Source organism: Dendropsophus ebraccatus, chromosome 1 (assembly GCF_027789765.1).
Source record: "Dendropsophus ebraccatus isolate aDenEbr1 chromosome 1, aDenEbr1.pat, whole genome shotgun sequence".
Taxonomy (NCBI): domain Eukaryota; kingdom Metazoa; phylum Chordata; class Amphibia; order Anura; family Hylidae; genus Dendropsophus; species Dendropsophus ebraccatus.
This window is the reverse complement of record NC_091454.1, coordinates 96,069,866-96,082,420: the sequence shown is the minus strand read 5'-3', so window position 1 is coordinate 96,082,420 and position 12,555 is coordinate 96,069,866. Positions and strand designations below refer to the sequence as shown.

General features: G+C 39.2%; 1 protein-coding gene across 2 annotated transcripts in view; it reads left to right on the top strand.

The window, feature by feature from the left end:
* Positions 1–12,555, top strand: part of PAWR (pro-apoptotic WT1 regulator) — a 73,382-nt gene that overhangs the window by 40,709 nt on the left and 20,118 nt on the right. For both annotated transcript variants that reach the window (XM_069975647.1, XM_069975639.1), the window contains exon 3: positions 6,260–6,385. In XM_069975647.1, coding sequence (XP_069831748.1) covers positions 6,260–6,385 — 126 coding nt within the window. The remainder of the gene's footprint in view (positions 1–6,259; positions 6,386–12,555) is intronic.

The following is a 12,555-nucleotide window of genomic DNA, read 5'->3' as shown; positions in this document are numbered from 1 at the left end:
GGTGCACTGACTGTACTATTACTGTACTGTATATGCACTACTGCAACCTCATACAGTACTGTACTGTATGTGAAGCCTCACCAGTGCTAAACTCACTACGTACAACCCATGATTCAAGCTCGCACAAACGTTTCTTTTTGTACATGTTATTTGAACAAAAGCAAATATAATATGACATTTTGTATATATGTGCAGTATTCAATAACATTTGCTTACACTGTGCATCTTCTAGACCACAGGTCTTAAACCTGCTGCTGCAAAACTACAATTCCCATCATGCCTGGGCAGCCAAAGTTAAAGTTTGGCAACAGCTGGAGGGCCACAAGTTTAACACCCCGTTCTAGACCAACAGAGGAAAGTTTTCCACATAGACCCCTCAGCGAAAGGGCAGAGGTGTTGTGTCCAGTTCAGAAGTGTCCAAATTAAATTAAAAAAAAAGTGCTTTAAAATTTGGGATCACTTGAGGATAGTAATAAGGTTGAAAAAAGACATGAGTTCAACAAGTCCAACCTACAGAATCCCCACGGCGTTGATCAAGGGGAAGGCAAACCCCAACCCCCCCCCCCCCAAGGCAGATGCCAACTGACCCACCACTGGGAGAAAGACTCCCCCCAATTGCAAAATGGCAACCAGAATAATCTCTGGCTTGAGATACTTAGGTTAAGAAAGTTAAGAAACACCGGTGTACATTACCTCATTGACACAAAGCCATATACCATGTACCTCCACATCATCCAACACTGAAGCAACCATAAATATTATCTTCAGGAAACTCATATTGTTTCTGACTTTGCATCTATTAACTTCAGCTACAAAACAAGTAGATCACCCAATCAGTCAGTATTTTGGTGGCGGTGGTCAATGTCACATCCATCTCCAGTGCATAAATCCAGTACAAACAGTAGTACTTCTATAGTACTTCTTCCTTGGTAACTAATCAGACCCTACTTCTTCTTTTTATATACAGGTATGTGTATATACAGTGGTGCCTTGGATTACGAGCATAATTCGTTCCAGGACTGTGCTTGTAATCCAAATCCACTCTTAAACCAAAGCAAATTTTCCCATAAGAAATTATTGAAATGCAGACAATTGGTTCCACACCCCAAAAATAATGATTTTATATTCTGAATAACATGCTAGACAAATGAAACAAACATTTATAAACAGCTGAATGTGTTAGAGTATAAGTTACTGTACAGTATAGCAATAAGCATGTGGAGTATAATGCATAGTAGGTGCATAAACAGCAGCAGTTTGTAGATACAGGATGGAGATGCAGATCCCCATAATGCAGTAGCGCAGTACAACAGGCTAGAATAGAGAAGCAGGACTGCTGTCAGAGGTCTGTGTGGTCACATGACAGCGATGGGGAAGGGGTGTCAGGACTGACAGAGAATGCAGGGAGCATGACATATGTGGGCACATACATGCAGCACTCTCTGTCCGGGGAGAGAGAGGTTACAGCTATGAAGAGATTACCTTCACAGTCCTGTCCCCTCATGCAAGCCCCAGCCTGAAGTGAATCTGCTATGATTTGGAAGGTGAGGGAGACTTCCTGGGTCAGAGTACAGGGCTGTAGACCCCGCTGTGCAGACCATGCCCCTCCCCCACTCCCCCTCCCACCCAGTACAGGGAGCTCTTAAACCAAAGCAATGCTCTTAAACAAAGTCACAAATTTGAAAAACTGTCAGCTCTTAAACCAAAACGCTCTTAAACCAAGTTACTCTTAAACCAAGGTACCACTGTATATATATATATATATATATATATATATATATATATATATATATATATATATATAATTTCTATATTATATACCTTCTCTAAATAGTAAAGATAGCTATATCATTTTTCAGAGTATATTATGATGCTTATAGGTTGGGGCTTATTAGTGAACAGAATATCTGGTGTGTATTTGTGGAGATACTGCTAAATAGTGTACATAGCATTTCTAGTGAGATTCACATTGCTGTATAAGGTAAAGCATCAATAAAGGGCCATTCAATGTAAAATCTTCTCGTAATGTAGATAAGAAGAAATATTGTGAGCTAAGAGTACAAAGCTTTCCCCTTATAAGGAGACTGCTTCACCACCAGATATGAGGAACATTCCTCCAATAGATATTCAAGGAATGTATTTTTTCACATCCCTAAATCTGCCGTATAATAGAAGCACATGCTTTGCATTTCACCATTCAGCGTGTATTGTACTATTGCTGTAACACGTCTAATAACCTTTCGATCTCTAGAGGGGCTCTTTGGTGAAATGTTCAGCAAACACATGTAATGAACTCGGATTATATCTGCCATTTCCTCTGCATTTTTCTGTTAGCACATTAGTGTCCATTGTGTTTCATTTTTCAGTGAAGCTGTGGTATTTCTTACCCTTAATACTGGAGATAATGTTAACCCCATAAGAATTGGCCTTTATTTTCTCATCTATTATACTGTTTATGAGATTGCTTTCGGTGGAATGGTTAGAAAATTTGTAATGGCAACATTTGGGGTACATTTGGGGTCTCACTTTATTGGGCCCCTGAGTATGGCCTTCTTGGTGTGAAGCTATTTCTCATATGCTACATGTCAGGGGACGGGACCAGGGCTGCACTGTTTTCCAGTAGTACACATTCAGGTTCTTCCTTCCTCTGACACAACACAACACATCACATCACGTACTCCTCTTTACTATGCCTTGGTGCATTGAACAGGTCTGATCTGTGCTGGTGATTTATACAGTACACCGCTATAAATGGCATGGGGGGGGGAGAAGGAGTTACTGATGGACTGAGTTTGCAAACTGCGACCCTCCAGCTGTTGCAAAACCACAATTCCCATCATGCTTGGACAGCTAAAGCTTTGGATTTGGCTGTCCAGGCATGATGGGAAATGTAGTATTGCAACAGCTCGAGGGCCGCAGAGCGATGTGCTATTTGAACAAAAAAGTAACATAGCAAACAAAGGAACTGAGCCAAGCTCTTTTCCTACCTCAATATAGCAACCACCACTCTTTATGCCAAGTTAAATGACAGTATAGCTTTAATGCATTTGGCCAGCTTTATGGTGGTCTTGTTGCTGTCCAAGTTATGTAGATTATACTGTTGTAGGGAACATGTTATAATTTTTTGTTCATATTTATGTTTAGCTTGTATGGGGATAGAACATCTTATTAAATTGTGGTAAGTTTTTATCCTTAAAATTTGAATTTTTCCAATTGGCAATTTACATCAGCTGTGTAGTCCTAGCTTTATTAGCACTTGAGAGAATTTTTAGAACAAAGGACTTGTCACCAGGCAGAATAAGTACTCTTTGAAGAGTATAACAATTTAATACTGATTTCAATGTATACTTTTTTTGTACTGTTTCCATGGCTTAGCGTTTACGACTGTTGCCTAGATTAAGGGGGCATTTAAGACATTGCATAGGCACCATTTTTTAGTGCAGAGGGCCCAGATACAAATAAATATATTTTATTCACATCTCGTCCCTCTGCACCACTCATGCCAGAGGGGCAGGGAGGGGGTTAATGGGAGATGCGGCTGCACCCAGAGGGGATGTGGCCCATGTGTGTGCTTCATATAACATAATTCTGGCAGAAAAATGCCAATGTACACACATTGCTCCTCTACATAAATCCTGCAAGCATCTGGGCCACAGGGACATTTTTAAGACACAGAAAAAGGCAATCTTAATAAACGCTCCCCCTTGGAGTTTAGATTGTGGACCCCAACAAGGACATTGTTGTGGGTGATGCAGAATATCTTTGTGCTATATAAATGAAACATATATCTATATACACATACGTTGACTTCATTATAAGTTTGAGTTAATGCTTATTATAATGAATGTTTTTTGTAAACTCTTAGTTACAGTGTTATCATTCAGCGTGAATAGGAGGAGATTTGTGCTTTGGCAAAATGAAGAGATTTTTGAGCTCCTTGTCCTAGTATTAAGCCTGCAACCTATGTGACCTCTCGTGTCAGTGACTTGAGAAACTGCAGTGTGTCAGTACATGTTTACAGAGCAACTGCAGCCTGTGTAGCTTGTTGGGGACACCATGTCCTGTTTTTATGTCTAATTATTCTCTTCTACTCCACTGGGCAGATTATATCCCCCTTTGTGTTTGTGAGTGTCGACTCAGGATTTCAAATCCAAATGATTTTGGCCCATCCAGGCAGATGCTCCTCTGTCCTCCCAACTAGTTAGATGGTATTTATGGACGGCCATTGTTCTATAGTTACATAGAATTTCAAATAGATTGAGATTAGGACTTTCACTGGCACAGTGCAGGACATTCATCCTTATGAATCTTGAGCTACAGAAGTCTTTCTCTAGCTCTGTGTCTAAGTTTGCTGTCTGGCTGAAGGATGAGCTTTAGTTTATTAACTGCGTGAAATAAAAGCATATGCAGCATATGCGTATATTTGAGACATTATTCTGCTTTATGGCAATTTTTTTGTGTATAAGTACTCCTTTAGTGATCACCTGTACATGTTTTTATAACAGTCTTTAAGGGGCTTTTAAGGTGGCAACCTAGCAGCCCACCGCAGATCTCCAACTATGGGTGGAAACGTCTGATGCTGGCATCTTAACCCATTACATGCCTAGGTCAAATTATGACTGCAACGGGTCTGTGTGGCTCTGACAACCCATCAGGCATGGCTGTATAGTGCAGTGTATTATATGAGTGATCAGAAGATTGCTGATGACAGGCACCTAATGAGATTAGTTAAATAATGGAAAAAATTCCCTCTATACATTACCACTAGAGATGAGCGAACTTGGAGCATGCTCGATTCGATCCGAACTTTCGGCATTTGATTAGCGGTGGCTGCTGAAGTTGGATAAAGCCCTAAGGCTATGTGGAAAACATGGATATAGTCATTGGCTGTATCCATGTTTTCCAGACAACCTTAGAGCTTTATCCAAGTTCAGCAGCCCCAGCTAATCAAATACCATATGTTCGGGTTCGGACTCGAACCCAAACCCGGTTCGCTCATCTCTAATTACCACCAAAAGGAATTAAATAGTTTATTTTATGCCAAACTAGTAAAACTTAGAGAAAGCTATATAACATAAATAAATGATATAAATTTGGTATTGCTGTAATTGTTTTAACCCAGAAAATGAAAATTCTAATGTTAGTTTTACTGTTTGGTGAATATTGTATATTTAATACACAAATGTAGAGATGACTGAATTTACAGAAATAATTGCCTTTTATTCCAGTTTCCCAGGACTGGATCCAGCTTTTCACTGAAAAGGAGTGGCAGTCAGTTAATTGGAAGCAGGCTGTTGAGCTGATTGCAGAGATAACAAGCGCTTCAATTTGTTATTAAATTTGTTTGTAAATTTGCTTATTTCTACACAAAACAAGAGAAAAAAAATTACATTTTATTCATTAAGGCCCTTTTCAAAAATAAAATTGTGTTTAATCAGTAAGTTATATGAACCTCAAAATGGTACAATTAAAATGTACAACATAAAGCCTCTTATATGTGTAAGCTTGTTTTTATTAATTGTAAAGAATACAAGAAAGTTATCAAGCAAGTGATATTCATATAAAACAAAAAATATATATATACAGTGGTACCTTGGTTGGGGAGGGGCCTGTTCTGCATAGCGGGGTCTACACCACTTACTCTGATCCAGGAAGTCTCCCTCACCTTTCAAATCATAGCAGATCCACTTCAGGCTGGGGCTTGCATCAGGAGACAGGACTGTGGAGATAATCTCCTCATAGCTGTTACACCCTCTCTCCCCGAACAGAGAGCGCTGCTACACTGTACCACATCTGCCCTGCTCATTCCTTCATGCTTCCTGCAGTCTCTGTCAGTCCTAATTGGTCCATCCTGAACACCTTCCCCATTGCTGTCATGTGACCACCCAGACCTCTGACAGCAGCCCTGCCTCTCTATTCTATCCTGCTGTACTACGCTACTGCATTATGGGGATCTATGGGGAGCTGTTTTTCAGGTTTATATGCACTTACTTTACATCATACTCCACATGGTGATTACTACTGTATACTGTACAGTAACTTATAATATCACATATTCAGCTGTTTATAAATCTTTGTTTTGTCTTACATGTTATTCTGAATAGCATACTGGGTTTTCATTCTCCTATTTATTATCTAGATATATATTTCTATGTTAATAATTGCAGTATATATCTTTTTTATTATAAGGTCACAGAATCACATGGAATAGACTTCATTCATTCATTCATTCATTCATTCATGTGTTCTATTTATACAGAGCCCTGAAGATGATGAGGATGATGAATCTGGCCAGAAAGAAAGGAAGAGAGAAGATGCGGTTACCCAGCAAAATACCCTCCAGAATGAATCCTTAAGTATAGACCCAAGCGACTATTTGCAATCGGTGAGAATTAACATTTATAATTGTGCTTAAAGATTATCACAATTGCAATTCATGTTCCAAAGTTCTGACACTGCTATTTAACTGATAGGGCAAGGAGACACATGGTAGCTTTCATATATTTGAAATACCTTTTAAGGAGCTTGGGAAAGGCTCTTTGACACTTGGCAAGATTTTTTCTATGCTATGAAAGATCATACAGATGTATGAAAGATATTGTGTGCCTCCTTGCTCTAACAGTGTCAGCAATTTGGAATGGGAATTATTGATTTATTAAAAAAATATATTGAACATGAATATGTTTGTGGTATTTAAAGGGGTTGTCCAGCGAAACTTTTTTTTCTTTCAAATCAACTGGTGCCAGAAAGTTATACATACACATATTTACTTCTATTTAAATCTCAAGTCTTCCAATGCTTATTAACTGTTGTATGTCCTGCAGGAAATGTTCCATTTTCAGTCTGACACAGTGCTCTCTGCTGACATCTCTCGTGGAGACAGGAACTGTCCAGAGCAGGGGAGTTTTTCTATGGGGATTTCCATAGATTTTTAAATAGAAGCAAATTACAAATCTATATAACTTTCTGACACCAGTTGATTTGAAAGAAAAAGATTTTTCATGAATAACCCCTTTAAAGTTATAGCACGTACTTTAAAAGTGCTTGTCCACCAAACATCAAGAGAGCGTTCACCTAAATGGAGCTGAGGTGCAGTACCAGACGCAGCCCATAAGCTAGTCTGGAGCTGTGTTTGAAGTCCTTCACGTCTGTGCTTGTTTACACAAGTGTTAGTAAGTCAAACCACCCATGAGTCAGAAACTCTGTGATATATTAGTATAAAGTATTTGTACTATACATAGGCTTCCTTTGTGCTGAAAGCAGATACACAAATTCAAGGTCCCTCCAAGTGCAACAATAAGTAGCTTCCACTGTACAGGTTGTAACATAATGGGTATGTGCGTGACAGTGATCACGCAGGCTTAGAAGGTGTACCTGTATTATCACCACAGCAGCTTAGCTGGGTTTACTGTTTAAAAGCATAAGAGAAGTCTCTTGTTCACCCTACCTCCCAGAAATGTACCACAAAATAGTACAAACACAAAATCTACAGCTCATCCCAAGAAATACAAGACTTAATACAAAATACTCTTAATAAAGCTTTGTAAACAAAAAGAATTGGATGAAAAAAACTTTAAGAAAAAAAAGATACGTAATGCAAAAAATAAAACAGTAGTAAAGCATAAAAACATCCAATACATATTGCAAATTAGGTTTATTTGCAAAATGTACAATCTTTCAAGTGTTTGCAGAAGCAGAACCATACAATAATAACTCAAATAGTTCAACACAACTAAAGGCCCTATTACATGGAACGAATATCGCCCGTATTTGGCCGATAATCGCCCTGCGTAATAGAAAGCAACGATGTTGGCTGATCGTTGCTGTCGTGCATAGCAGCGATCTGCTGCCATTGCTCTGTGGAATAGAAGCGGCCGCAGCAGACTGCCGCTATCCTCTATGGGCTGCCTGGACGATCTAGCGATCACCCGGGCAACCCCCCCACAGCTCCCCACAGGTGTTTGGGCAATCATCAGCCGTCGGCAGCGCATCGTTATTACACGTAGTGATGCACAGTCGGCGTCCGAAGATTTTAGGTCCAATCCTAAACCAACGTTGTTTCTATTAAACAGAGTGATAATCGGCTCCATGTAATAGGGCCCTAATATAACAAGTGGTTTTCCTCAAATTCAACAAAAAATGTCTCTCTTCATGACTAATGCAGTCTTAAAATTATTTAACCTCTTCATGACAAGAGCCTTTAGTAGTTACTAGAGTGCCCGTTTGCTGTTATGCCTGCAAAACGTAATGCATGGCCAGACACTAACTTCTGGCAGCTTCCCTAAAGAATCTTAGCCTGTTTCTCATGGGCAGCTCTATTCACTTCCTTCAAAACCCTTGAAATCTTTGGGGTTACAGTCAGGTGACAGTGATGGCCTTTCTACAATCTTGTGGGACCTGGTGAACCTTGAAGTATAATTCCAATCGTTCTGTTGGAACATCCAATGATGCCCTAACTTCGGCTTTCTCCCAGTGTTCTCCTAGGATTTCCTGGTACTTAGCAAAGCAGCCCTAGAACATCACTGCCATGTTTCACCGTAGACATGATGTTGTTTTCAGTGTATACTTCATTCTTATTCCTCCAGACATACTGCTCATCCATACGCTGGAAAAGTTACAGATTCCGTTCATTGCTGCACAGAAACAGAAAACCAAAACCAAAAATCTGCCGCATTTTTTTCAAATATGTTTCAAAAAGCGACTAATCACATTGGTACTTATTACACTGTACGTAACCGCCTTAACAACTTCAACCGTATGTTGGCGGATTACCTCCTTTGAATTGCTCGCTTCCTCCCAAAACATTTATGTGGATTGAGGTCAGGACGTAGACTTGGCCATTCTAAAATATTAACTTTATTTTTCTTTAAAATCATTTAATCTTTTGTAGGACAACTTGTAAGTTTATGGTTGTTGTCTTGCCAAGATTCAGCTCACAGACAAATTCCTTTAGAATTTGCTGGTATAGTTCAGCATTCATTGTGCTATAAAGGTAGTCCTGGCTCAGATGCAGAAAAAAAGGCCCAAACCTTTATATTACCACCTCTGTGTTTCACAAATAGTAGTGGGGTGGTTATGCTGGAATATAGTGTTTTCTAATCTCCAAATATAATGCTTATTATTGAAACCAAAACATTCTATATTGGTCTTATCTGTCCACTGAAATTTTTTTTTTCGGTAGCCTTCTAGCTTATCCAGGTGATCTTTAGCACACTGCAGATGGGCAGCAAGGTTCTTTTTAGGAGCAGTTACTTTATCCTTGCAACCCTGTCATGCATAGCATTATTGTTCAGTGTCCTCCTGGTAGTTTACTTAAAGTCTGACGGAGGCTACATAATAAAGAATGTATATTTACCGTTCTGGCATGGGCACAGGGTCCAGTAAGTATACTTTCTTTATTATGTTTCTCCAACCCTCTGCTGGCACCAATTTTTTTACTTTGCTGGACTTCTCCATTATTAGCTAATGTGAGAGTGGCCTTTAGTTTCTTTAGAGGCTACATGGGTTTCTTTGTGACCCTGCAGACTATTAGATTGCCATGATCTTTGTTGGTCTTCTAGAGAGGGTAATAATTGTCTTGCGTTTCCTCCATAAGTAGACAATCTCACTGACTGGATTGGTGGAGTCTGCTCTCTTTAGATCTTGTTTTGTATACCTTTCCAGTCTGATGAGCATCAACAACTCTTCTTCTGAGGTCCTCAGAAATCTTCTTTGTGCTATTGTACTGTTCCACAAACGTTTTGTGAAGATCACACTTCATAGATAGTTGTGAAGATCAGACTTCATTCTTTACGGCTATTTTTTAATGTTGCAGTTGAGTCCCATTTGTCAATTGTTCTAGTGGCAATTACCTACCAGTCCTGTTCACAGCACACAACTTCATTGGCGGCAATTGCTTCAGAGCACACACAGACTATTCTAATAATGGATTCAGTCTGCATGTCTGTTCATATTTTAAGAAATTCTAAAATATGTCAGAAAACATGACTTAACTGCAATGTGAACACTCCTAGGCTGTGTTCTTATTTGCATGAAAATACAAGTTTCAAACCACATCCCCTTGCATTCTCCATTGGCTGCACAATGTTTCACCCAGCTTTATATGTTCTTTTTATGACCTAATTCATGATGATCTACACTAAGGATCCATTTACAAAAAAATATTATCTGACAGATTATCTGCCAAATATTTGGAGCCAAAGCCAGAAACAGACTATATACAGAAATCAAACTACACCAATTATACACATGGGGAGCCCAAAATGAAGATTAATAAAATCCAAAAAACTTTAATTAGCAAATACAAATTTATTAAGTCAATCACAGAAAACAACACTAAAAACAAGACCTGGGGAGGTGGGAGACCAAGTTGCCGGGACAGGTTATTATAAAGTGCTAGTACATCCAGAAAATGTTGTAAAATTTATAATTCATCCAGCATAACGTGCATAATAAAGTGACAGTGCCAGTTGCTACAGTACGCTGATAAGAATCACATGTAAACAGACAAGTCCATATGGATGACAGGAAATTACCAGTCTATAACTCAGGTCCCAGTCCACTAGTCCCCCACCTCACACTCCAACGCCGTTTCGCTCTCCAAGCTTCGTCAGGGAGTGTTCAGTTGTTGTCAATTGAAAATCATTGCATGTCCTCATTGCAATGTAGGATAAAAAAAACTGTGAAAAATTGGCAGAACAATAGTGGGCGGAGCCAAGTGGCACTGTGGCCTTGAAGCCCGCCCAGGTGGCACAATCCACCAATGATAAAAATAATTTTTCACTGGACCAAGCACCAAAAAATCCATTATAAAGTAAGGTAACTGCAGGATTTACGCTTTACAAGCTGTGTAGAGATGTCCTCATCCAGAAAGGGGGTGACAGTATCTACTATGGTTATAACAAAAGTCAAGTACATAGCCTAAAGGGTCACATACTTTTGCTAATCCCAGATATGTGATATTGAATTGTTTTCCACAAAACATAAATGGCCAAGTGTAATATTTTTGACTTATTTGTTTGATTTAGTTTTCTTTATATATGGAAATATAGACTATTCTGAAATGTATGAACTATAACTGTACCTAAAAAATGAAAACTGATGACCTTGGGACCAGTTAGGCACTGTTATCAGAAGATGAGGATATGGTTTAGAAAGATAATGGCTTTTCTGGCTTTTCGGTCTCCTTGTGTGATCCACTTTTGGGTGTTTAAATGTTAACAAAAATGACTTTGTCCTCTTGTGAATCTCAGATGTGTTTTTCATTGTGCCTGTATGGTATGTGAGGAATGTGGAGATCTGATTGAGTACATGCTCCCTAGTTAGTAAACAGTAGTCTTACATGCTGCCTGCTCCCCTACTACCGTGTGATTGCCAAGAATGGAGAGAAACTAAACCATTCCCAGGCACACTGTCTACATTAGTCCCCTTTCCTGTGTATGTTAATAAAATGTATGAATACATACATACATTTCATTTATAGATATAAACACTTCTCATTCCTGGAGCCTCTATTCATCAGCATATTAGCCTTTATGTCAACTTAGGCTTTGCAGGATATGTCTGTGTTACTGTACTACAAATCCTGTGGAATTAGATTGTAAACTGTGGCTATAGTTATACATGTAACCATAGCTTTATTGCTGCATTCCCTTCTGAATGACTGTCATATGGAAGGATCGGGGCCTTATCACAATGATTAATTCCTTGTCAAAATAGTGGATCAGCCAATAACGCTTTGCCTTCAACAGGATAGGGAATAAGTGTAAGATCACGGGGGATGGGCGACGGATAGGAGCAGCTGTGATCTCGAGAATGGGGTGTCTTATTGCCTGGCTATCTCCGGCAGCTCCAATAGACAGGGAATAAAGTAGCACTCCTCCTTTGGTCTCCCCTCAATTAGCCACAATTGACAGCCATTGAAAACAACTGTGACTGACCTGTCCTGGCTATATATTTCCCCTTTATTATAATGGGTTCTATAGCATTATTACATTTACTGGGTAGTGGCCATGTATGGAAAATGGGTAGCCACATATACTTCCTATGATATCAACTGATTCCTGGGATGGCTTCCATTTAAAAAGGGTTGTGGTGTCATGGTCACAGTCGTCTTAGGTTTTAGAAGAAAATTTGTATTGACTTTTCTTGCACATTTCCAAAAAAATAAAAAGCTCCTTTGACATTAGTTGTAAGCAGCTTAGTACAGCTTTTTATATGATCCAGAACACTAGATGTTACTTAGAGCAAGCATCTAAATAAGAGAGGGAATTCCCCCCAGAATTGTGATTCCAACAGGATGTAGCGTCTAAGTACAGTGTATTCACATGAAATGTAGAAGTACAGGCCCATGCAGAGAGACACAGCTCAAGTTTCCTCATTGCTTCACATAGATTAGGGAGAGTAAGCATAGTTTTAGGCTGACATTCCCTTTATTCACAAGATCAGATGTCATCAATAAACCAACAAATTGGAAATGTGGAGTTTCCAGAGGCTGTAGGTATTGTAGGTAAATGGTCCATATAGGCCAATAATGCTGAATGAACCCTTTCTTAG